Source organism: Pituophis catenifer, unplaced genomic scaffold (genome assembly GCF_029215685.1).
Source record: "Pituophis catenifer annectens isolate HBS135680 unplaced genomic scaffold, rPitCat1.0.hap2 SCAF_10, whole genome shotgun sequence".
NCBI classification, from domain to species: domain Eukaryota; kingdom Metazoa; phylum Chordata; class Lepidosauria; order Squamata; family Colubridae; genus Pituophis; species Pituophis catenifer.
This window is the reverse complement of record NW_027256890.1, coordinates 31,625,894-31,652,791: the sequence shown is the minus strand read 5'-3', so window position 1 is coordinate 31,652,791 and position 26,898 is coordinate 31,625,894. Positions and strand designations below refer to the sequence as shown.

Sequence of the window (26,898 nt, the reverse complement as noted above, 5' to 3'; positions counted from 1 at the left end):
AGATAGATAGATAGATAGATAGATAGATAGATGATAGATGATAGATAGATAGATAGATGATAGATAGATAGATAGATAGATAGATAGATAGATAGATAGATAGATAGATAGGAGCACCAAGGACCCCTCCTTTCAATCTGGAGTTACAAAACTTCTCCTTTATTGACAGGATCTCCATCCAGTTCAAGAACTCCCTCTTCACGAGAGGATGGACCACATGCTAAAAAAGTTGCCCTTCTTGAAGAAGGAGGACAGCAAGGAGTCCCATCCACAAATTACGAATAATGACCCACGGCAGTGGAAGAGTCAGCAAGCTGACTTCTCTGGCTCCCACCCATCCACTTCTTCGGCCACTCAAAGAACCACGCAGGTCTTGCCCCTTCTTGTAAAGGGTTCGCCAGCTCCAGTAGACATGAGGAACAAGGTGCAGCCTCCAGCACTGGTGCTGCCCGATTTACTGCGCAGGACAACTGCCAGGACCCCTCCGAGGGCTCCTCAGGGGGAGATCAAGGCTGGCCTGAAGGAGCCCCCTCCCTTGCCAAGGAGGCCCGAGAGGGAAAGGGCTCCGGGGAGAAATCCTTCGTATCCAGGTATAGACGCTACAGGGCTGGGCTACCTATGGAACCAGCCTTGTCCTATCACATCAGCCCACCCCACACAATCCATCCATCCATCCATCCATCAATCAATCCATCAGGACAGAGCCAGAAGGGACCTTAGAGGTCTTCCTTCTCCAGAGACCAATTGCATTAAGCAATAAGTTTCTCTTCCTACCTTCTAGTGCTTTGGAAAATAAGTTGACCCCCTCCTCTGTGTGCCAGCCCCTCAAATACTGGAAGACTGCTCTCATGTCACTAGTACACCCTTCCTTCCTTTTCCTAGACTACCCAAATCCAAATCCTGCAATCATCCTTCATCAGGTAGGGACGTTATGGTGCAGACTCCATCAGTCAAAGAGTTTCGACTGTGGGGTCTAGGAAGAGGGTCTTCTCTACCGTTGCCACTGTATTAGGGAACATCTTACCCTCAGAGGTGAGGAAAGACCCCTCCCTCTTAGCCTTTTTCAAAGGCTAGATTTAAATTATAAGATTACAACATCATGAAATTTCAAAGCAATAAAAAATTCCAATTCCATATATAAGATGGTTGTCTAAGGACAGGAAGATCAGGGCCTCGAGACTTTTGACATATTTGACCCCTCCCTCAGGCTCAGCCTGGTGATCCACTACGCACTCCTTGTCTCTCTCTGCTTTGAGAAGGCTTGTCCTGTCGAATTGCCCATCAATCTCTGTCTGTCTCTTCTTCTCAGAACTCTCGGACGAGTGCTTCAGAAACTTATGGGAGAGCAGGAAGCCATTGAAAGGCAGACCCGTCAAAGAAATCTTGGATCTGATGGACGAGAGAGAAATATTAGAGACCATCTTGGACCATCTTCGTCCTTTCCAGGTAAGCAGCTGGGTTTGTGTCGCGGTGGGCCCTGAGGTCCATCGTGGAGAGGGTCCAGAAGCCAGGGCTGCCTCGGTGGAGATCATTTATCCCAAAAGTAGACAAATGTAGTTATGGAGAATTTGCTGAACTATGGGGTCCTTGCTGGAAGGATCATGGAACGACCATGGAATGATCGCCTCAACCATTTTGGACTCCACCTCAACATCAAGACAACTGGGTACTTAGGGACTGTCACCACCCCTGGAATGCTTCAAATCAATGGAGAAAACCTAAAGAAGGTGGACATTTTTTGGTATCTGGGATCCCACCTCCAATGTCAATGGTGACATCAATGGCGAGGTGAGAGCAAAGGAGAATGCAGCCTGGATACGTTGGCGAGAACTCACCAGTGTGTTACTGGACAGACGAATGGCCACCCATCTTAAATCTAAGACCTACAAGACAACCATCCGCCCTGTTGCACTGTCTGGCACTGAATGCTGGGCAGCAACAACAGGGACCGGAAGCTCTCGGCATGCCACGGAAATGCGAAATGGTCCTGAGTGTGAGAAACAGTCCTTTTTTTTCAGTTGTAAACTACCCGTTATAACTTCGAACAGTCAGTAAATAAATGTTCTGACCCAAACACGACAAACCCTCTGAAGTGAACTCAAAGATTCCTTTATGAGGAGAGCCAGCAGCCCCGACAAAAAGTTTCTCTCTCACCGCAGGCTAACAACTCCATCCGGCAGGGAGAAGAATCGTTGTCTGCCACATCTATTCATCTCCGCCCCCTGCCTTTTATCCCCAGAGCTAGGGAGGGGCTTCGCTAGCCGTGGTGGCTCGTCTGTCCCAAGGACCGGCCCATAGATTTCCACTGCTCTCCTCTCCTCTGCCTTCTGTGTATCCGCGCGTCAGGCACTGGACCCAGCTGCTCCTCCTCTTCCTCATCCACCTCCAGACCTGCGGTCTGTTGACTCACCATCTGAGGGCTGACGGATGGCCCAGGCTCCTCCTCTGTCTCTCTCTCTGCCAGCCCCATTCCCTCTTCCCCCTCGGAGCTCTCAGGTTGCCTTGATGCTGGCCCTGACTCCCACGCCTACTCCTCCTCCTCCTCCTCTGATTCGGCTGCTGGAGGGCCACAACAATAAATGGTGATAAATCAAGTTCTCACAATTTGTGGCAGAGATTTTCCAACCGTTCATCTCAAAAGCTGCCTCAGCTCCAGCTGATACAATCCGGATGGTCCTTGTTACGTGCTTCGTGTCTGTCCCAGCTAGAAAAGTCAAATTACTTATAATATGCATCCGGACGCAGAAGGGAAACCAATCCTCCCCTTGGAAACACACAGAAAGCTGTTCCTTCCTCTGCTCCTTCACTTTCTCACAACTTCTTTTTTGTTGTTCTTGTTGTTGTTGGCAAAGCAGATTCCTTCAGACCACAAACTGCCCAGGAGGAAAACAAGCGCATTGCCGCCCATCGACCAGAAGCAAAGCACGTCCCAGGTCTTGTCTAAAGACAAGGTAAATATGCGGAGGTTTTACACTTTTAGGGCCGCAGTTATCTTAGATGCAACATCAGAAGAGGACAGCTTGCCATGGCCAACTCACCGTGGCTGCCCACGAGCCACAGCAGACTCACCGCGGGTTAATTCAACCATTCCGTTCTCTCCAATAATGTTAAAAATCATTTTAACATTTGTCATTTATGTTTCATTTGTCCCTCCTTTGAGGCCTCCTTTCTTTGATGCTTCTGTTCCACCATTTCCTCAATATTAGACAGACAATGATTAATAGAACTACAGACTTGGAAGGGGGCCTTGGAGGTCTTCTAGTCCAACCCCCTACTGAAGGAGGAAACCCTTTCCCATTTCAGGCAAATGATTGTCCAATCTCTTCTTAAAAGCTTCCAGTGATGCAACACCCACAACTTCTGGAGGCAAACTGTTCCACTGGTTAATTGTTCTCACTGTTTGGAAGTTTCTCCTTGGTTCTAGATTGGTTCTCTCCTCGATAAGTTTCCATCCATTGTTTCTTGTCTTGCCTTCGGGTGCTTTGGAGAATAGGCTGACCCCCTCCTCTTTTTGGCAACCCTGGAGGTATTGGAACCCTGCTATTAGTGTAACTCTTGTTCCCTGGTGAGTTGGCCACGGCAAGTAGGCCATGGCTAGTTGGCCATGGTTAGTTGGCCAAGCCAAGAGGGCCATGGCAAGTTGTCCCAATCCACCACGGAGAGCTAATGCATGTAAAAAGATGAAGCTGCCAGATCTCCACGGAAACCATAAAGGATCTCAGGACGGCCAAACAGAGAATCAGCAAAGGGCACCTATGGGGATGGGGGAAGGGGGGTTAAAGTAGCTTTTCAAGAAGAGGAAGAAAGTCAAAATGGCAATTATTGACTTATTAGATTCGTATGCTGCCCATCTCCCCGATCAGGTCACCCAGGACCAGTTTCCGTGTGCTTGACCACACGGAGTCCTTTTTTGATCATAATTTCTCCTATATTTCCTTTTCCTGGCCGTTTGGTGGAGCTCCCTAGGACTCACGGACTCTTTTTCCCACCTTCAGATTAGCCTCTACAAATATTATGGCGTTAAACTGCGAAACTCAACACAGAAGGACCTGGTGACGGAACAGCTCCAAAGCCTTCTAAGTTTTTCACTCCAGGAAGAAACAGACCGAGAGGTGAGTGGCAGTGGGATGCCTGCGGGGGCTGAGACCTCCATCTTTGTGGGGTCCTTGGGGCTCTCTGAGCTTGGATGTTTTCTTGCAGACGTTTAGTGACCCAACTAGGTCACCTCATCAGTGCCAGAAGAGAACAGGTTTTGCAGAATAGAGGTGAAGGGAGGAGGAGGAGGAGAATTGTGGGGTCCTTGGTGCTCTCTTAACTTGGTTGTTTTCCTGTAGATGTTTTATTACCCAGCTAGGTAACATCATCAGTGCTAGAAGAGAATGGGGGTTACAGAGAGGAGGAGGAGGAGGAGGACTGTGGGGTCCTTGGTGCTCTCTGTGCTTGGTTGTTTTGTTGCAGACATTTCATTAGCCAGCTAGGTAATTTCATCAGTGCTAGAAGGGCCTGGGGTTTGCAGAGAGGAGGAGGAGCAGGAGGTGGAGAAGGGGAGGAGAAAGCGGAAGGTAAAGACAAAGGGTTAGGTGCAAATAAGAGCCTTGGTGGTGCAGCGGACTAAAGTGCTGTTAAGTAGCACTTAGCTGCCAGCTGCCGGCAATTACTGTGAGTTCAAATCTCACCAGGCTCAAGGTTGACTCAACCTTCCATCCTTCCGAGGTAGGTAAAATGGGGACCCGGATTGTGGGGGCAATAAGCTGACTTTGTATAAAAAAGAACACCGCTGGGGGGGGGGGGGGAAAGCCCTACTAAGCAGGTCTATACAAAAGTACGAAGGCTATTGCTTAAAGCATTGTAAGCCGCCCTGAGTCTCCGGAGAAGGGCGGCATATAAATCGAACCAATAAATCAATAAATGTCCTAATTCACAAACATCGCTTTGCCTAGGGAATCTTGGAATCCATTCGAATGGCATCCTTTTGCCACCTGCCTGAGATTCTGGTGGCCCTGGAGGAGGCTGGCCAGTTCAGGCAGACAAGAGGACCGTTTGCAGTAGAAGCCCCCATTGAGGTAAGACCAGGGATGGGGTTGCAAGGTCTGAAACTCAGTACAGAAGGAGGCTGGGGGATTCTGGGAAGGAAAGTCCAATGTGCTTAGAAGGACTTCGGCTCCAGGCTGTCAGGTCTCCTCAGATTGGTCATAGATCTCGTAGACCCGAGACCAGCGCTGAGGATGTAGGTGGTGCTGAAATTCTCCATCTCCATCTCCTGGAGAACTATTTTATAAGGCTAGAGAAGATTAGGAGCTGCCCCAACAAACACCTCGAGTAGACCCAAAGGTGCTTTTTCCAAAGGCCTGGGCTTGGTTTTTTCCTGAAGACATTTCGCTTCTCATCCAAAAAGCTTCTTCTCTTTTGACCAAAGTCAGACCTGAAGAAGCTTCTGGGATGAGAAGCGAAACCTCTTCAAGGAAAAACAAAGTCCAGTTGCCTTTGGAAAAAGCCCCTTTGGGGCAACCGTGACCTGGATGACTAAGAAGCTCCATCAGTTTCCATCCATTGCTTCTTGTCTTGTCTTCTGGTGCTTTGGGAAAGAGTTTGACCCCCTCGTCTTTGGACTGACAGGACTCACAGACTCTCTCCGAGAGATGGATTCGGACCACATTAATACTCTGCTATGGCCAGGCAGTCCTGGGAGCGCAAGTAGAGGACATGATGCCTTTCCTGGACAACATTGTCTCAGAAATACTCTATCAGTATTCCAGCATGAAAAAGGTAGGCAGGTTTCCACCCTCTACTTCTCTTAATGCTGAGTTTAATCACAAGAACAATTATAATCCGGAGTCCTTAGCTTGTTTGATTTCTTAAAGACATTTCATGACCCAACTAGCATGTTGTGGGAGAGGAGGAGGAGGAGGAGGAGGAGGAGGAGGAGGAGGAGGAGGAGGAGGAGGAGGAGGAGGAGGAGGAGGAGGAGGAGGAGAATCTATGGTCTTGTTGCATTTATTATCCTCAAGGCAGCGCTCGTGCATTACACTCTTTCTTCCTTTCCACACAACAACTCTGTGACGTGTTTTGGATTGAGACTGGCCCCAACTCACCTAGCTGGCTCTCGTGCCTAGGGCGGGACTTGAACTCACAGTCTCCTGGTGATTGGCCCAAAGACAGTTGGCCTTTTTCCCTAAGGAGGAACTAGAACTCACCATCTCCTGGTGATTGGCCCAAAGTCTCTCAGCTGCCTTTCATCCTAAAGTGGGACTAGAACCCAGAGTGTCCAGGGATGCTTTGATTGGGGGCCCCCAGAGTTCAACCAAAGACAATCGGCTACGTAAAGGTTTCAATAAATAAATACATCCTCTTCCTTCTGGTTTCTTTTCATTCCCACTGGGGTTTTCCAGGACGAAGGGCTGAAGAAAGCCTTCATGAGGTCCATCATCATGATCACCAAAGCTGTTGCCAACAGCAGGAGGCAAGACCTCGATTTGCCCCAGAAACAGGAACTGGTCACAAACATCGTTGTAAGTGGGGAGAGGGAGGGAGGCAGGTGCTCCTGGGCGTCTTTCTTTTTGGAAGTGAATTTGAACCGAATTGAATGCCAATCAATTGAGCCTGAAAGGTTTTGTTGCTAAGTGGGACATTTGTTAAGGGAATTCTGCCCATTGTACGACCTGTCTTGCCACCGTTGTAAGCCGAATCCTTTTCGTTCAGTTAATCGCACGGCTGTTAAGGGAATCTGGCTTCCCAATTTTATATAGGTCATCAAGAGGCCAAAGTTACCCACCCCTGACTTAAATCATGGTCACGGGACGCTGCAAACTGCCATCAATGCAAGCTGGTGGCCAAGTGACCGAAATGGGGTCACAGGATCGCTGAGGAAGGGGCGCCTCTCGGAACTTGGCATCTGGGTCATAAGTAGTCCTGGAGAGATCCCTCAAAACTTTAAATGGTGGCTAAGTGACCAGTTGTAAGCTGGGGACTTCCTGTGTCAACCAGAAAAAGCGTAGGGCTGGGAAGAGGGCCAGCTGGATGGTGGCCATATCTCAGGTTCTTTCTTAGATGGGTTTCCTTCTCTTTTCAGGAAGTCATTGAAGATGAGCCCGCGAAACCCTTGTCCATCGAAAATCTCCATCAAGCGATCATCACCATCACCTGCATGAGGTATGTACCTGCCGAGAGAGAGAGAGAGAGAGAGACAGAGAGAGAGACAGAGGAAGGAGGGAGGGAGAGAGAGAGAAATCCTGCATCCTGTTTTGGTCATCACAATATAAAAAAGATGTTGAGACTCTAGAAAGAGTGCAGGGAAGAGCAACCAGGATGATGAGGGGAGTTCTGATATTTGAGGGGCTCTCACAGAGAGGAGGGGGTCACCTTCCTCTCCAAAGTAGCTGAGAGCATGATGAGAAGCGATGTATGGAAGCTTATCAAAGAGAGATCCAGGAGAAATTTCCTGACACCGAGAACAATCCATCAGTGGAACAGTTTGCCTCCAGAAGTTGGGGGTGCTCCATCACTCGAGGTTTTCAAGAAAAGAGTGGACAACCATATGACTGGGATGGTTTAAGGACCATCAAGCAAGGGTTGGAGTAGAAGACCTCCGAGGTCCCTTTTAGCCTAATGAGTCTATGATCTTCTCACTCTCCTCCTCTTTTCTCGTCTTTCATCAGCCGTATGAAGCCCCCCTTGAACTCCGAGATGAGGTCTAAAGTGGTGAGAAAAAGCATCCAGAAGGTGTTTTCCTTGCCGGCTTACCTGGTGACAAAACTGAACGTGAACAGCCCAGGACAACCAGCTCAAACTCAGGTGAGCAGTCCAGATGGAGCCAAGCCATCTGAGATCCACCTGGAAATAAGCATGATTCAAAATCTCCTCCAAAACTCTGGATCCATCCATCGAGCCCAATGTCCTTTTGTTCCTCGTGTTCAGCCGAGAAAGCATTTCCTCCAACTCTGGAAGAAAAACCAGCCCTGCAAGACGGGCCACTCCGTTGATTGCAGAAGGGTGGACTTCAACTCCCAGAAGTCCGTGGCTGGCTCAGGATTGTTGGGAGTTGCAGTCCACCAGTCGTCCTAAAAGGGCCATAAATTCCCCAGCCCTGGATTTCTTCCTCTTTCTTCCTTTACACCACTTCTTCCTTTAGATATTCTTTTTCTCCTTCTAGGATTTTTATGACCAGATGGTGACCACCTGCAACACCATGCTCACCGCCTTGCTGTCCGAGGCTCCCAATTTGGATTCCCTGCAGGATGTCTTGACGGTAAAGAGTGATTCTTTCTCGGGGTTGGTCAGCCAGATGTTTAGGCTGGATTTGGCGATTCTGTCCAGCTGTCGAGTCCCTCCCAAGGACCCGGGCTAGATAAATGTGGCTATTGGATGGACAACTCGTCCCATGGGACAATTCAACCATTCAATTTAACTCATTTCAATAGTTAAAAAATGATGTTCATTTTTGTCATTTACATTTGTTTTGTCCCTCCTCTGGCATCTTTTCACTAATGATTCTATTCCACTATTTCTCTGATATTCGTGTCTCTCTTGTCCCACGGCAAGGAGGAAGGGAGGGAGGGAGGGAGGAGATTATAATAAGAGTGAGGGAGGGTCTCAGGGAAGTCCACAGGTGCCCCTGACACGAGAGACGTTGAGCTGGCCACTCCCACCTCGGCCACGCCCCCCTCGAGGTCAAACACAACCTTGATTCGGCCCTCCATGAAATCGAGTTTGACACCCCTGTCATAGAGCCTCGCAGCTGTTCCGAGTAAAGCTGCCTTCTGCAATTGACTGATGCAGATTATGTCGATGCCGATGGGATTCATTTTAGCAACAGAAATTTTGGACTCATTGTGGTCATAAGTCGAGGACTACCTGTATTTGTGATGGTTGCAGCATCCTGGGGGGGGGGGGTGTCACCTGAACACCATTGGCGAACTGCCCAACTGGCTTCCGACAAGCCAAAGTCTACGGGGAAAGCGAGATTCGGCTAATGACTGCATTATTCATTTAAGGACCACAGGGATTCGTTCAACCCTGGCAAAAAAAGGTCATAAAGCCAGTCACAACTCGCCTAACATCCACCTTGGTAAGCACCCCAAATTCTGGTCGTAAGTCAAGGACTACTTATACAGGAAGTCCTCGACATACAGCCATTCATTTAGTGACCGAGCTGGGATGCTGCAACCGTCATAAAGATGAGTCATTGGCCAAGTGTTCAAATTTTGATCACGTGACCATAGGGATGCTGCAATGGTCATAAGTGTGAAGAATGGTCGTAAGTCCCTTTTTCAGTGCCATTGTAACTTTGAACAGTGACTAAATACTAATAGCACTTAGACTTACATACCGCTTCACCGTGGTTTACAGCCCTCTCTAAATCTTCTCCTATCTGGGTCCTCATTTTACCGACCTGGTAAGGACGGAAAGCTGAGTCAACCTGGAGCCGATCAGGATGGAACTGCTGAACTTCTGGCAGTTGGCAGAATTAGCCTGCAATACTGCGTTCTAACCACTGTGCCACCACGGCTCTAAATGAACTGTTGTAAGACTAGTTGTATTCCAGAAATCTTCAATTGCTACTCTAGTTTTCAGTCTAAAATAGACCTCAATTGACCAATGTCTCAAATTTGTTGAGTTCCTTAGATTTTCTCCCCAGTCCTGGCAACTTCTGTGGCTCTTCCAACTGTGAATCACAAATTCTTCCCTTCCTCCTCCTCCTTTGTTTTTCCGGGCAGCACATTAATCCCTGGATTGAATCTCCCAAGGGACACGAGAGAGAGAGGGCCATCAAGAGCATCAGACACCTCCTGAAGTTCGTTTCTGAAAACGTCAATTTCGACGTAAGTCACCGTTTGGGATGCAAAGTGAGATGTTTTCAAAGAAAGGAAGAAAAAGAAGAAAGTCCTGCTGCCTTTTGGAAAAAGCATCTTTGGGATGTGACCAGGAGGATAGAAGGAGTCCCGCTTGATGAAGGGGTTGGAGGAGAAAACCTCCACAGTCCCTTCCAGCAATTGAGGTTCTGGGATTCTAAGGTTCTATGATTCTGTGATTCAAAGATTCAGAGATTCAAAGATTCAAAGATTCAAAGATTCAAAGATTCAAAGATTGTATGATTTAGAGATTCAAAGATTCTATGATTCTAAGATTCTATTATTCAAAGATTCTAGGATTCCCTGATTTTATGAATCTATGACTATGATTCTAGTCTTCTAAGATTCAAATATTGGATAATTCTAAAATTCTAAGATTTTATGTTTCTAAGATTCTGTGATTCTAGAATTCTAAAAGGTAGGATTCTAGGATTCTATGGTGCTATGCTTCCTATGCTCTGATTTCAGCTGGCTGAAACCTTCATGAGCCCCCCTTCTCATCTTTCCCCTCCTTTTTGCTTCCTTTCATTAGACCACAGGTGACTTTTCTTTGCTGGGACAGCTGGTGGCTTTGCTGGGCCTGCACGTTGGTGACACCAGCAAAGAAGTTGGCCAGACGTCCGCAGAGGCCGCCTACCACCTCCACCACCTCATCATGAGCAAAATGGGTGAGAAAGTTGGACTCCAAGGGCTGCCAGGAGCCCAGGGATGCGCACTGCCCAGGAGAGCACTGGGTGGCACAGCTTGTGGCGTGACCAAGACCCCGGTCGTTTGCCTGGGCAGAGATGCCTGGAATTGGCCGTTGGTATTGGCACCTCTCAGGGCCAGGGGTCATTTGAAGACTGAGTTTCTCACGTTAAGTGGATCCGTTAGGCCAGTGGTCGGCAAACTCATTCGTCAACAGAGCCAAATATCAACAGTACAACGATTGAAATTTCTTTGGAGAGCCAAATTGGTTAAACTTAAACTAGATAGGTAGGTAGATTGTTATTAACTTAATTAGGGTACTCCTAAACTGGCCTTTGCTAAGAACGTCCTCAATCTGATGGAGGTACGTTCGCTGAGATCGACCCCTTCCATCTCTCCCATCCACACTCGTCCTGTATACTTCTTTCGTCTATCTCCTTTCGTTCATCCTCTTTATATGTCCAAACCATCTCCCCGACACTACATCTTCTTTCACTCCACAACGTTCCCTAAAATTAACTTAATAAACTTTACTTAAAGTTTTAAGTCTTAGTTAAACTATAGGTACGTTGAATCAAACTTGATCTCATACTTAATAACGATATTATTTATTGATAAAATTAAATTTCTTACAATTGACCTTACAATATCCATAAAATTAAATCATGACAATGACTGACAAACACTAATGTGAACAATGGCCTTGCATCTCCTTGGAAAGTTTGAGTAAGTCAGGTTTGTTTTTAATTTTAGGCACGATTCCAGGTTCTCATCAATAAGACAACTTCTCAATTTACTCTTGATAAGGTTCATGCTTGAAAATGATTGTTCGCATAACTATGTAGACCCGAATAAGGAAAAAACAGCAAACGCTATTTTTTTCAGTTGATGATATGAGTCAGGAATACTATTCCAGGTGTTAAAAATCATCATATCTTCCTTCTCCGGGTCTTTCAAAGCAGACCACTTGTGCTGTGAACTAAGTTCACATTTATTTTTCTCCAATATTTCTGTATCGGCACAAAGACCTTCAAATTTCGAGCTCCACAATTCTTTGTTTTTGAAATCCAGCAATTGCATTTCAAAGTTGCCAATGTCAATATTAAAGGGAGAAAAATTTAATTCTGTTACAGTAGCATTAAGAGGCTTTTTAACAAAGGCTAACGTCGCTTTGCTGTTTCTGAATTCCTGAAACCTGTTGAGAAAAGCTTCCCTCATATTTAAAAGTGTTGTTTTGAAATAGCAAATGTCAATATCAGAATTATTTTCTTGGCAATGTTTCAACAGGCTTGGAAAGTGAATCAAAGTTTCTCTTTCAAAATCTTGAGCAAAAAGAGATCATTGGTTTTCGAATGAAATAACTTCTTCTAACATCGAAAAAATGGTGTTTCCTTTCCCCTGTAGTTTACGATTAAGCTGATTTAGATGAGATGTAATGTCTACCATGAAATAAAATTTTTGGATCCACTGATTGTTCGTTAGTTCTGGATAGCGAATCCCCTTCTCATGGAGAAATGCTTTAATTTCTGTTAATAAGGAAGCGAAACGTTTCAAAACGTTTCCTCTTGATAACCAACGTACCTTGTTATGCAGCAGAAGATCGGCGTACTCGCTCTCCATTTCAACTAAAAATCCTTTAAATTGGCAATGATTAAGAGGTTTAGTTATAATGGAGTTGATAATCTTAATCACCAATTCCATAACTTTGCAAATTTCTTCTGGAAATGTCTGAGCACAAAGCGCTTCTTGATGAATGATGCAATGGTAAGTAAGTACCTCGTGATTAATTTTTTCTTTCAAAATAGCAACAAACCCGTTTCTTACGCCGGTCATACTTTTCGCCCTGTCTGTTGAAATTAAGACAATTTTATTGAGTGGAATATGATGTTTTTCAATGTACTCAATTACAGCATTGCCATGTCCTCTCCACGTGTTTGACCTTTGAGTGGCAATAATCCTAAAATTTCTTCTTTAGGACCTGTAGATGAAATAAATCGTACAAAAAGTGAAACTTGCGCTGTATCATTTATGTCACAAGACTCGTCAACTGCTATTGATAAAGCTGAAACCAATTTAAGATCTTCGACTTGCTGGTTGGTTATATTCGAAGACATTTTGACTGTTCTGTCTTTCACTGTTTTAGCAGACAATGGTAACTCTTTAATTTTTTTTAGAATATCGGCTTTGTTCTTAAAATCCCGAAATAGCTCTTCGGATGCATTTATAAAACAACTTTTTATGTATTCGCCGTCTGTATATGGTTTTCCTCTCTTAGCAATCTTTTGACTAACCACAAAACTTGCAATATTAACATTGTTGGAAGATTGAATCCAGTAATTAAATACAGAACTTGATTTTTCTTGACTCTTCTGAAGTTCCTCAACTGCTTTCTTCCTTGCATCACCGACAGGATATTTACTACTAAATGACACGTGTTTAGTTTTAAAGTGTCTCTCCAAATTTGATTTCTTGTTATGCACCAATTTTTCCTGACAAATAAGACAGGTCGGAAGGCCATTTAAGTTTTGAACAAACGCGAAAGTCTCGGTCCGTTCAACTTTAAATTCATGGTTTTCGTCTTCCGTTTTTCTTTGCTTTTTCTTTGTAGCCATGTCAAACAGGGCACCTAAAAAAATGTTTCATTTTATAATAATAAAGCCACCAACACAAAATAATTACAATTCTTAAATTGATGACAAAAATACCTGTAGGATTTGCAGCTGGTTGGAAAAATACAGGTAACTTTATGCTCCGAGTAGTTACTTTTGTCACCCCGCGCGTGATTTGCGGATGCGACTAGCACTAACCACTGCACAAGGAGATTGCTGACTGACTGGCTCACGCAACTCGTGCATGAATCGCGTGCGCCTCTCCCACGCTGCGTATCCCATGGCCCACCTGCGCCGCGTCTCCCGTCTCTCGCCCGCAAGACACCCCCACTTCTTCTAACGCCACTTCTTCAGAATAGACTCGCCCAGGCCGAAAACCGACTTCTGCGCATGGGCCACGAAGTTTCAATCGCACTGTGCGTGCGCGCCCGCAGGTGGTATTTTGTGGAAGAGCCACACTCAAGGGGCCAAAGAGCCGCATGTGGCTCGCGAGCTGCAGTTTGCCGACCACAGAGTTAGGCTAGGCATCTGCCATCAGCCAGCCTGGGCTTGTGAGTCTTGGCACATGGATTGGGTCTTAGCGTGTTTTGCAAAGCCACCTTTTAGTCATTGGATGGCTGCATGTATTGCAGGAAGCCAGAAAACGGGTTAACCAAGTTACGGGTTGAGTGGGCATTGTTAAGGAAAGAGCTAAAGAGGGTTTATAATTGCAATACATTATTTGTTAATTTTATAGTTTCAACCCCATTTTACGTGTCTTCTAATTTTTAATTGGGAGCCGTCCACAATCGGTTGAAAGACAGGCACTTATATCAATGGTTTACCTAAAGAAAAGGATCGGTTAAATTTGGCTAGTTAAAAGCTTAACCCAGTGGCAACTTTAAGCCATGTGGATTTCAATGCCCAGAATTCCCCAGGCAGCACACAATCAATTCACAACCTAATGCTTCATTTGCACATCAGACCAAGGTAGTCTGGATTAAATCCGGTTTGATTCATTCATTCCTTTGTTCATTCGTTTGTTGGTTCATTCCTTCATTCCTTCATTTATGTAATTTGTCTCTTATGTAGCCCTATATTTCCCCTCCATTTACAGTCCCATCTATTGTGTTAACCTAGAAAAGGGGTTACAGGTAGTCCTTGACTTACAACAATTCATTTAGTGACCATTCAAAGTTTAACCGGCACTGAAAAAAAGTGACTTGTGATTGTCTTTCACACTTACGACCGTTGCAGCATCCCCATGCTCACGGGATCAAAATCTGGACACTTGGCCACTGACTCCGATTTATGACGGTCGCAGTGTCCCAGGGTCATGTGATCCCTTTTGTGACCTTCTGCCAAACAAAGTCAATGGGGAAGACGGATTCACTTAACAACCGGGTTGCTAACTTAACTGCTGCAGCAATTCACTTAACCACGTTGGCAAGAAAAAAAATCGCAACATGAGGCAAAACTCGCTTCATAACTGTCTTGCTTAGGACTCAATGGTGGCCGTAAATCGAGGACTGCCTGTAATTGGACCACTAAAGAGGTCATTGTACCTGTTTCGTTCCTGATCAGTGAGATAAGAGAAAGGGGGGGGCAGAGAAAGAGGGAGCGAGGGGGGAGGAGGAGGACTGGTGTCTCTGAGCTTTGTTGTTTTCTTGTGAAGGTTTCGTGACCCAACTAGGTAACGAGAAAACCACCGAGCCCAGAGAGCACCAGGGACCCCTCAGGTCAGCCCTGAGCTACAGAGCTTCTCTTCTGTTGGAACGACTAAACCGGCCGTCAGACGAAGGATGTTCAGAAGTTCCGAATGCCAAAATCTGACCTTCTCTTGTTTTCCTCCCTCCAAAGCCAAAGAAATGGATGAGAAACCTAGAAACAAGAAGGGGAAGGTCGTCAGTTGGCTGAGGGAAGACTTCTCCTTTTCGGGGCCAACAATATTTTATAATAACGTCTCCAAAATGGCTACGGTACGTTTTCGTTCAGCATTTTGCCTGGCTTCTTATTGACCTTCCTTTCTCTCCTCCTCTTGACCTGGAGATACTCAAAAAAGTCAATATCACAGTGGGGACGGCAGGCTCCAAAGGCCGGAGGGTGGATATCCATCCCCCACAATGTCTAGGAGCAGGCGATCTCGGCTGCCATGTTGGCTTCTTTCACCCACATCCTAATATCACGTGGTGGATGTCATGGAATACGGCCTGCCTCTCTACATGGGGTGCTGTCCCCAGATACGGGTCAAAGTCTCTGGCTTGTCAAAACCCTGATGCATCTCTTCATGGTCTCCTTTTCTTCTTTCCGATAGGCCTTTGGCGAGCATCTGAGCCCATCACAAATAAACGACCTGATCTTAAAAGCCCTGGCAGCTCTGACACACCTGGACAAAAACATTTCACACACTGCGGGACTCCTGCTCAATTCGTTCTTGGAAGAATGTGGGATGGAAATGGAGGAGGTAAGAAAATGGCAGGGTTTGGAGCAAAAGGGATAGAGGAGATTTTGTAGAAAAGAAAGATGAGAATGGGTGAGACCTTGTTGACTTGGTGACAACACTTCGGCTGGATTTAAGAAGGCTAGGGTTGGATGGAGACCACCAGGTAATCTTAGGGCTGTTGAGAAAGTCGGTCATCCCTTGGATTTCTCTTTTGCCATAGCTGCCCATGATCCTCAAGGAGATCTACCGACGTCTCCCGAAGATCTTGGACCCTGCCACCAAACAACAAATGCTAAAGGCAGTGTGTCACCTGGCGTCCAAACGGGTGAACAAAGTCGTGGATATTCTCCTCGAGTGCTCGGTGGCGTGCGATGGGTAAGAAGAACCTCAAGGAGATGTGCCTCCTGTTTTCTTGTGCTCTACAGAGATTCTCAACCATTTGCGATAGGGGTGAATATCTGTAGCTTGGGGTGGGCAGGTCATGTGCTGATTGGGGGGGAGGTTGCATTGGGTTGGTTGAGGGCCAGTGCAGTCGCTGGTTGGCTGTGCAGTCGATCTGAATTCTGAGAGCTTCCTAGGCTGGTTGTCTCCACCATCCAGGTCATGATTGTCCCAAAGGTGCTTTTCCAAAAGGCAGCTGGACCTCCTTGGTTTTTTAACTTTCTTGGTCGCCACACTGTAGAAACAATGCAGAGACTCTGAAAGAGTGCAGAGAAGAGCAACGAAGATGATTAGTGAACCGGAGCCTAAAACATATGAAGAAGAGTTGCAGGAATTGGGTCTCTCTAGTTCAATGAAAGGAAGGATTGAGGGGGGACAGGATAGCAGTGTTCTGATATCTGAGGGGCTGCCACAAAGAGGAGGGGGTCAACCTATTTTCCAAACCACCTGAGGGCAGGCAAGAAGCAAAGGATGGAGACGAATCAAAGAGAGAAGCAACCTACAATGTGCAGAACTTTCCTAGCAGCGCAAACAATTAACCAGTGGAACAACTTGCCTCCAGAAGTTGTGGGTGCACCATCACTGGAGGTTTTCAAGAAGAGATTGGACAGCCATTTGTCTGAAATGGGATAAGATTTCCTGCCTGAGAAGCGGTTTGGAGTACAAGACCTCCAAGGCAGGGGTGAAATCCTCTGGTTTGGTCTGGTTCGCCCGAACCGATAGTAATAATTGCTACTGTTTGCCCGAACCGGTAGTAAAAAAAAACGCTTTAAAAAGTACGACAATCAGCTGTGCCGGGCAATGTCGGAACCTTTTTGTAATTTCTAATTTCAGCATTTTTTTACTACCAGTCAGCTGTGAGAAAATCAGCTGTGCCTGATTGTCTGTGAGGTTCCTGTTTGTTGCAGGGGCCATTTTGTGTAAAGTCCAGCTGCTTCTGCATTGTATGTGAGTCAGTTGTGTAGCTTTTGTGTTACTTTTGTGTAAAGTGTGATAGTTTGCTTTTGAGCTCTCTGTGATTCAGTGAGGTTCTGCATTGTGTGTGAATCAGTTGTGCAGCCACGCCCACCCGGACACATAACCACCAAGCCACGGCCGCCTGGTCATATGACCACCAAGAAACGGCCACCCGGTCACATGCCCACCAACCAACGCCCACAGAACCGGTTGGGAACATTTTTGAATTTCACCACTGCTCCAAGGTCCCTTCCAACTCGGTCATTCTGTGAAAAGCACCTTTGGGTTAATTCTGTAGACACACTGCTCCTAGAAACATCCCCTCCCTTGACCAGTTCTGGGTTCTCTGGCACTTCCGGTGGCGCAGAGGCCCTCCTTTGAATGGCTACTAGACAAACGGTTGCAAGTCGAGAACTACCTGTAGCTATATTTTTTTCCATGCCTTAAAGCAGTTGATTTGGCCATCGGTTCTCTAACCCTTTCTTCCGTTGTGGGGGTTAATCTATCTGGAATGGCCGTCTCTTTGAAAATGGGGAAAGAATCTGATTTTTTTCCCCAATCCATTTTTCCACCTGCACAGAAGTGCTAGGGAGCTGTGGAGGGCGCTGGCTGCAGACCCCTATGCTAACCTGAAGATCATGAAGCCCCTCCTTAAAAGGCTTGATGACCAAGGCCACAGCACCGAAGCTATTGGGAGGAGATGCATCATGCCCATTGCGGTAAGCCCTCAACCGGTGGCTCTCCTTTCCTTAGATCTGCAGGTGGGCCAGGCCTGAGGAAAGGGGGAAGGGGCTGAGCAGAAGAGTCACCCTCGGGGGTCTCCTCATCAGGAGCAGGCACGCCCTGGCTGGAGGGAGGCAGAGGGCAAACTGGTGGGGGCTGAAATCGGAGCAAAATTTGACGTAAGCCCCCCTTCCCCCCAAAATGCCCCATTGAAAGTAGAGGCATCTGTGGGCTTCCTCACCAGAACAGCTTTGATATTCATCCATCCATCCATTCATCCACCCATTCATCCAGCCAGCCAGCCAGCCATCTATCATCTATCCACCCATCCATCCATCGGTTCATCTTTTCATTAATCCATTCATTCATGTATCCGTTCATTGATTTATTCGTTTATTCATACATTCCTTCATTTATTCATTCCTTTACTCATCCAATCATTCATAATTCAATTGATTCCTTTATTCATTTCTTACGTTATTTCTTACAGAAATAACTAAAAAAGAGTTTGATTTAAGAAAATACATGATAGGAACCAACAAAGGCAAACACCCAACGGAGTACTTTGTGTCATATCTTATTTTAAATATTCTTAATCTGTATTTTTATTATGTGTTATATTGTTTTATTACATTGTTGTAAACTTCCCAGTGTCAGATTGCTCAGATGGCCGGTGGAGAAATTTAATTAATTAAGACCAATAGATTTGTAGTCCAGGTTTGAACTGTGGGGTCCTTGGTGCTTACTGAGCTTGGTGGTTTTCTTGCAGATGTTTCCCGACCCAACCAGTCTAACCCTACCTCTAAGCCTAACTCTTCCAGCACTGATGATGTTACCTAGCTGGGTCATGAAACATCTGCAACCAAAAAACACACGCTCAGACAGCACCCAGGGCCCCTCCAAGGACCCCTAAGAGGTGGAGAGTCAAGAGCCCACTTAGGAATGAAGACAAACAGAGAAACGTGAGGTTACCGATCTCTTTGTCCCCAGTTCTGTCTCACTTGCGCTACTCGTTGTCTCCCTTTTGTCCTGTATCTACACCCCACTGGCCTCTCAAAGTCTGGAGGGGGTGTAGAATGGGAGTTTCAGAAGTCCCACTTCTAGCAACCTTTTGCTCCGTGTCTCAGACATGGACATTCCTGGCTCAGGTTTCATGGACATGAGGATTTTTTTCTTTCTCTGGGCACAATGAGAATGTATCTGCCGAACAAAACTCTGCATTGGCGACAAGAAGGGCATCCAGCCAGGAAAGCCTCAGCTCCATTCAGTTGCCCAGACTCCACCCCGCAAGGGATTAGGGGGTCGTTAAAAGAAGAAATAGATGAGGATGAATCTAAGTAACCTGATGAGCCCGAGCTGACTCTCCTCTCCTCCTGTTTCTAGGCCACCAATGCGCTCTCCTTCCTCCTCTCGCTTCCTGAGGCAGCAACCATTGTCCAGCATAAGTTCTCCAGCCTGCTCCTGGCGCTCGTGACGCACATCTATTTTCTGCTGGGAGCAGGCAAGGGCGGGTCAGAACTGACCTACCATCTGGGGTAAGGAATCTCCTGGGCCCAATCTGGATCCTTTCTCCATTTCTGCAAAGCTCAGGAAACAGTCGTTAAGTGAACTTTGTCCCATTTTGCAACCTTTCTTGCCAGAGTGGTTAAGTCCCATGGTCGTTAAGTGAATCTGGCTTCCCCGTTGACTTTGCTTGTCAGAAGGTCCCAAAAGGGGATCGCGTGACTCTGAGACACTGTGACCGTCATAAATATGGCTCAGTTGCCGAGAGTCTGAATTCTGACCACATGACCATAGGGCTACTGTAATGGTCGGAAGTGCAGGGGGATCAGCTGAATGATTGGCATCAACTCTTCTGCCTTTGTTTCATTTAGCAACGCAGTCAAAGCCGTCAAACACCTCATCTTGCGCACCGGCTATCAGGAGGAGTTCAAGGACTTAGATATGGTTCAATGTTGGGCGATGCTGATGAGTCCTGAAAGTGTGTTTGAAGGCATTTTCCACCTGGTCCGGTAAGAAATTAAAAGTCAAAAGAGCTTGGCTACGAGGGGCAGTGGGTGAGAGAGGGAGGGGAGGCAGAGGGAGAGGAGGAAGAAGAGGAGGCAGAGAGATAGGGGGAAGGGGAGAGAGAGGGAAGGGGAGAGGGAGAGAAAGAGGGAGAGAAAGAGGGAGAGAGACACACAGAAGGCAAAAGTGTGAGAGAGGAAAGATTAGAGGGGAGGAGAGGGAGGGGAGAGGGAGAGGGAGAAAGAGAGAGGGAGGGTGAAAGAGAGAGGGAGGGTGAGAGAGAGGGAGGGTGAGAGAGAGAGGAAGGGGAGAGGGAGAGAGGGAGGGTGAGAAATTCTCTAAATGGAGTAATTCATTGAGTAATTCATTTATCGATCATTCAGCTCATGATTTCTCTAGCTTGGTGATTTTCTTCTCCCTAACCAGCAGATCTTGTCTGATCTCTCCATCTTTATTCTCTTAGGATCTTGTTCAACTACTCGAAACATGAGCTGAAGGTCATGTTCCGACAGGCCGAGACCTACGTGCGCCACCCCGATTTAAGACACAAAACCATTGGGATGGTTTTCTTTTCGGAGGTGAGGAGACCTTGAGATGCACCCCAACCTTCTGGAGCTCAAGGAAAGTTGCCCAGGGTTCAACAGAACTTTATGGTTAGAAACTAGAAGTTGTGGGTTCTCCATCACTGGAGGTCTTGAAGAAGAAACTAGACAGCCATTTGTCTGACATGGTAGAGGGTCTCCTGCTTCACCAGGGGGTTGGGCTAGAAGACCTCCAAGGTCTCCTGGTATTCTGTTAATCACTGGAATGGCTTCCCTCCAGAAGTTGTGGGAGGGAGGGAGGGAGGGAGGGAGGGAGGGAGGGAGGGAGGAAGGAAGGAAGGAAGGAAGGAAGGAAGGAGATTGAGGGAGGGAGGATGGGAGAAAGGGAGGAAGGAAGACTCAATGACCCCAAATTCCTTTTACTTTTTGCATTATTTTTTGTATTCTTGCAACTATCATTTACACTACCTATCAGACAGTCACAAAAGGGATGACGTAACCTCGAAACACTGCGACCGTCATATATATATATATATTTATATGCCGCCATTCTCCCGAGGGACTCAGGGCGGCTTACAAAAACAATATCCAATACAAATCACAATAAATTAAAATCAACAACCCAATTAAAACAATTTAAAATTATAACAATGTACACCCATAACGGATCAGTTAAGTTGACGAAAGAGCCACATCTTCAACTCAAATATGGACCGGCAAGTACCCAAATTTTGATCACATGACCATGAGGATGCTACCATGGTCATAATTCTGAAAAATGGACGTATCCCTTTTGTTAGTGCCATTGTGACTTTCAGCGGTCACTAACCGAGGACTGTGTTTATTTTCTTTTTCTCTCCCCGTAATGGCTGAAAGTGGCATCTTTAGTAGAGGCTCTCAGGGAAGTTCCCTTCCTTTGCTTGGCTAATGCTCCGTATCTCCACTCTTCTTCCTCAGTTGCTGTACCATCCGGAAATTTGCCAATTCTTTGTCATCCAAGACATCCTCAAGGTGCTGATGGAATGGATGACACAGCCATATCCGCTGATACAGACTTTCAGCATTAGAGGACTGGGGAACCTCATCCAACACCCGTTTGAGGTAAGAGATGGGAGGCAGGAAGGGAGTGGCTTCCAAGGTAGTAGCAGGTGTGACCTCGCTCTCTGGGAAGTCTACAAGGCTGGGAAGGATAGAAGAAGGAGAAGAAGAAGGCAACCAGCAGAAAGAGGACAGCTAGAGTGGTGTCTCTTCTCCAAAGATGGCTGCAACCCTGGAAGATCTGAAGGTGCAAGTAGAGGCCAGATCCTCTTGGAGGACATCTGAAAGCAGAACAAGAAGCAACGGATGGAAACTAATCAAGGAGAAAAGCAACCTAGAACTTAGGATAAATTTCCTGACACCCAAAACAATTAATTAGTGAAACAACTTGTCTCCAGAAGTTTTGGATGCTCCAACACTGGAGCTTTTCAAGAAGAGTTTGGATAACCATTTGTCTGAAATGATCTAGGGGTTCCGGCTTGAGCCGGGAGTTGGACTAGAAGATCTCCAAGATCCCTTCCATCTTTGTGATTCTGTTAAGGACCAGGGGAGACCTGATAGCAGTCTTCCAATATTTGAAGGGCTGCCCCAAAGAAGAGGGGGTCAACCTATTATCCAAACCCCTGAAAGGAGAACGAGAAGCAGCAGATGGGAACTAATGAAGGAGAGAAACAACCTGGAACTAAGGAGAAATTTCCTGACCCTGAGAACAATTCATCCTTGGAACGACTTCCCTCCAGAAGTTATGGGTGCTCCATCACTGGAGCTTTTCAAGAAGAGTTTAGATAACCATTTGTCCAGCAGAGTCTAGGGTCTCCTGCTTGAGCAGGGGGTTGGACTAGAAGACCTCCAAGTTCCTTTTCAACCCTCTTCTTCTATGCTCTGTGGCCTTCTCTTGCGTTTGTCATGATCGCTGTGAGACTCAGCGAACTCCAGTGACCATGTTTAATTGCTCGTTTCTTTCCCTGCTTCCTCCAGAAGAACATCTTGGAGCCACTGTTGATGCCAGTGCTAAACTGCGCCTGTCACGAACAGAAGAACGTGGCAAAAGAAGCTATAAGGACCCTGCGTTTCCTCCTCAGACACCTCAAGATAGAAACCCATGCATGGAAGGCAGTCAACCTCATTCCGCTCCTTCTAAAATATTTTCATGATGTAAGTCAACCAAATCATGACAAAATGGTTTCCCCCTCTCCCTCCCTCCCTCCCTCCCTCTCTCTCCCTCTTCCCTCCCTCCCTCCCTCCCTCTCTTTCTCCCCCTCCTCCCTCCCTCTCCATGGACATTGAACTGGGAATAGGTGTGCTCTGAACTTGTGTGTTCTCCTTCAAGAAACTTCTGCATGGCTATTCTGCTATTGGAGGAACTAACCTGTCTCTCTTCCTTCGTAGGACGACATCGAACTGAGGAATACCTCCATCACCATTTTTGGCATGCTCCTGAAAGGACTGAAGGAGATACGGAACAGTAATATGGCTGAAAACATCCTGAACAGCCTTATTCCCCTATTCATACAACTGTCAAATGATCGGACGAAAGAGGTGAGTTGAAGGGCTGGCTAACCTGAGCTCCTGCTCTGATCATGCTACCTTCACAGAGACCACTCTGTACCCCCATCTTCACTCAGAGCAACGTGGTTGTACCACGTGGACACTCTGGAGAATGCAAAGAGATTCTGGACAATCCTGAAGTTGTGGGGTCCTTGGTGCTCCCTGAAATTGGTTGTTTCCTTGAAGACTTGTTTCATGACCCAACTAGGTGACAGGATCTCCCTCTTTCCTCCCTCGGCCAGGTCTCCAGGAAGACCCTCGACTCCTGCGTGTCCTTTATGAACTGGGGGGGCTTTCCCAGCAACTTGTTTGACTATGAAATGTACACCAGTCTCCATAGCATGTACTCCAACATCTGCTACGTGGTTGTAAGTAGGAGCCAAGCTGGCCTGTTTTCTTCCAGATTAGAGTATACTAACCGTTTATTTCTTTATTTTGCCCTGCCTTTCTTATTTTTATAAATAGTTCAAGATGGTGGGCATCCCTAATACTTCTTCTTTTCTTCACAACAACCCTGTGAGGTGGGTTGCCCTGAGAGAGAGGGACTGCACCAAAGTCACCCAGCTGGCCATCGTGACTAAGGAGGGACTAGAACTCCCAAAGTCACCCAGCTGGCTTTCATGCCTAAGGCAGGACCAAAACTCACCATTCCCTGCTCATTGGCCCAAAGTCACCCAGTCCGCTTGCTTGCCCAAGGGGGGACTAGAACTCACCGTCTCCTGGTAATTAGCCAAAATCACCCATCCAGCTTTCATGCCAAAGGCGGGACTAGAACTCTCAAAGTCCCCCAGCTCACTATCATGATGAAGGCGGGACTAGAACTCACCGGTTCCTGGTTTCTTGCCTGAGGCGTTAAGCACTAGACTCAACTGACTAGAGGGATTCTTCTTGGGTTTTTGCTCTCTCGGGAACAGCAGAGGTTCCATGCAACCATGAGGACTAGAAACCTTGCTGGTTTGTGGGTTTGAGGCTTGGAAATGGCAGTTTGTGGGAAAAGGAAATTAGGACGTAGAGGGGGGCAAAATATAAATGCATTTATAAGTTTAGAAGCCATTTCCTTATCATTTTTCTTTCCCTTTTCTTTTTCTTTTTTCTTTTTTCACTATCTGCTATTTTTCTTTATTTTCCTTTATGCTTTTAATTTGGATAAAACTGTCTCTAATAACATAAATATCAATTAGTATAGTAAAGTATAGCATAGTATAATAATGTCACAGTTTAGTACAGTACAGTAAGTTGTTGAGGACACGAGGACTAGAAACCTAACCAAGAAAGCAGCCCCTTGGTAAAAAAAAAAAAAAAAATTAAAAAAGGAAGCTCTATAGTTCATTGGCTTGTTTGTTGCCTTGTTTTCCCCAGATGAATAAATGCAAGCAAAACCTTCCTGCGATGTTGGATCAGATGCTGGGATTCCTGAGGAGCCGGAACTCTTCCCATCGCGAGGCAGCTGCCCTCTTAATTGGTAATCACCAATGCCAACTCTGGAAGGAGGGCAGGAAAACCCAAGACAGGCGGGCGGCCTTATCACCAAAAGAATCTATGCCGAATTAAGCCATGTCGCTTAATCAGACTGGAAGCTGCTCTTATACCGGGTGGCTTCTCCGGAACTGCTACGATCGCGCAACAGTTTCTCAGGCAGTTCCTGCCCTCTTTCTTAAGGGTATCGCTGCCGTTGTTAAGTTAGTCACATGGTTGTTAAGTGAATCTGGCTTCCTCCCGGATTTGGCTCAGCCGAAGTGATCTTTGACCCCCAAGACACTGTAAGCGTCATAAATACGAGTCGGTTTGCCAAGCATCCGGATTTTGATCTTGATGTGGCAACGCTTCTAAGTGTGAAAAGCAGTCGTAAGTTACTTTTTTCAGTGCCATTGTAACTTTGAATGGTCACTAAATGAACTGTTAGAAGTTGAGGACTACCTGGCCTGTATCCCTCTCTCTTGTATAGGCAAACCCACAGCCGTGGTTTTTCCTCTGGAAATATTTCCAGCTGGCCTCCCATTCTAGTATTAACTGGATTCAAGGCTGCTTAGATTTTTTTCCAAGATGATGGTTGTTTGCACAGTCCTAGAACATAAAGTAATAGAGTTGGAAGGGACCTTAGAGGTCTTCTAGTCCAACCCCCTGCTAAAGCAGGAGACCCGATCCCATTTCAGACCAGTGGCTGTCCAATCTCTTCGTTAATCTCTTCTTGAAAGCCTCCAGTGAGACCTGGAGACAAAAACATAGGAAGAACAGCTACCCCTAGTCCTTCTTATTATTAGACAGACCCAATCCCTGGAACCATCCCGTAAAGTCCCAAAGCGACTCTTCCAAGTGGAAACCAATGAATTGCACGTTTTTTTCCTGAATCAGTCGATTTAGCCGTCTCTGTTAACCCCACCAACGTTTTCTTTTTACGTGCCCAGGCTGCTGCGCGCAATACATGCAACCAGAAGTGATGACTTCAAAACAAATGAAAGAAGTTTTCCTCGGTGAGTTTCAAAGTTCCCTCGCTTGAAACAAGGAGTTTTTCTCCAGAAGCTCTTTCGCTGATCAGGGCTGGTTCTCACGGTTGATCCCGGAAATCCTTTGTTTTTTGGATTCGTTTCAGGTCTCCAGGATCTGCAAGGCGATTCCGAAGCCTCAGTGGCTCAGGCTGCAGCTGACTCAATGCAAGAAATCTTTCGGCAGTGTGGCCATCTGATCAAGCCGGGTCTTGTTAGTAGTCAACTCCCCTCCAAAGTCATCAGGAGGATCTCCGAGACCAAGCAATAATAGTTTCATAGTTTCATAGTTTTCATTATTGTCATGGCACCTCATAGAATGAAATTAAGTGCCATCCTCACTGTATATTATACTTTTTAAAAACCCTATAATAATAAAACAAAAACACACTTCCTTCACATTGTATGCAATTGAATTAAAAAACCCTGGTATTGTATTAATATTGCACTGTACGTAGAATTGTATAGTTACTGCTCTGGGATAGAAGCTGTTTTTCAGCCTATTTGTCCTTGTTTTTATTGTCCTGTACCGTCTGCCAGATGGTAATAGTTCAAAAAGAGGGGGGCCCAGGATGAAATGGATCCTTAAGGATGCTTTGAACTTTCTAAAGCCAGCGGGAGCTATAAAGCTCTTCCAAAGTGGGGAAGGGGCAACCCATGACCCTCTGGGCACCTGCCTTCCAGCTGGTCTTTGGGGAAAGCGAGGAAGCGTGAAGATAATTCTTACATCGCGAAGGACCACGAAGGAACGTCGCAGAAACAAGACCTGGCAGGGAGATTGTGGAAACAGGCCCTGGAGATAGACAGAACAATTTAATGTCAGAGAGAGGAGAAGGTTCCACGAGAAGGTCACAGAGCCACAGGTGCTATTGGAGAAGGGCGGTAGCAACCATCAACCATCGATGATATCTGGAACATCTCCACTCTTGGTCGTCTTCCAACAGAAATAGGAACGCCTAGAGTAGGGCAGATGCAGAGAGCTGAACACTCCGTGGGGGGAGATCTAATGTCCTCCAAAAAGATGCTCATTATTATCCACATAGATGGAGCATTGAATAAAAGCCTTCAGGAAAACCTCTGGATCCCAAAGGCGTCTTCCCATGGGCCCTGATCTCCTTTGGAAAGCATGCGACGTTTCTCAACTTAGTTTGTTAAGCCAGAAGGTGGCCGAGCACTGGTCCCCTCCTCATATCTGTTCCTGGCAGTCCTTTCAACTTTCAGCCCTGAATGAGCCCAGCCTCATAGGTTGTAAGTTGGACCGGTCATAAACCAGGTCATCCTGCGTCCGTGATCGATTTAATGACTTTTAAATGGATTAAGGGAGTTGTTCAGTACAGACATTGTCAATAATCATATATTCATGTGCGTCTCCTAGGGGAAATTGTTTTTAGAATAGAAGAAGAAGAATAGAATAGAGCTGGAAGGGACCTTGGACAGGGGTGAAATGTAAAATTTGTTACTACCGGTTCTTTGGGCGTGGCTTGGGGGGGGGTAATGTGACTGGGTGGGCATGGCCAACTTTGTTTTTTTAACTTTTCAAAGCATTTTTTCTGCAAATGCAAAAAAATGCTTTGAAAAGCCTCTGCCGATCAG

General features: G+C 46.3%; 1 protein-coding gene across 1 annotated transcript; it reads left to right on the top strand.

Moving 5' to 3' along the window:
- The first annotated feature begins 175 nt into the window (after window positions 1-175).
- On the top strand, window positions 176-25,576 carry LOC139322235 (maestro heat-like repeat family member 5). The gene is made up of 26 exons (XM_070951269.1): window positions 176-590; window positions 1,310-1,446; window positions 2,856-2,951; window positions 3,996-4,112; window positions 4,941-5,063; window positions 5,617-5,766; window positions 6,390-6,509; window positions 7,070-7,149; window positions 7,656-7,791; window positions 8,150-8,245; window positions 9,714-9,818; window positions 10,381-10,516; window positions 14,984-15,102; window positions 15,438-15,587; window positions 15,787-15,941; window positions 17,545-17,683; window positions 19,071-19,222; window positions 19,562-19,699; window positions 20,158-20,272; window positions 21,194-21,337; window positions 22,253-22,429; window positions 22,664-22,813; window positions 23,065-23,190; window positions 24,182-24,284; window positions 25,228-25,293; window positions 25,413-25,576. The coding sequence occupies exons 1-26, from the start codon at window positions 209-211 to the stop codon at window positions 25,574-25,576; spliced, it is 3,576 nt and encodes a 1,191-aa protein (XP_070807370.1). The 5' UTR covers window positions 176-208.
- The last annotated feature ends 1,322 nt before the right edge of the window (window positions 25,577-26,898 follow it).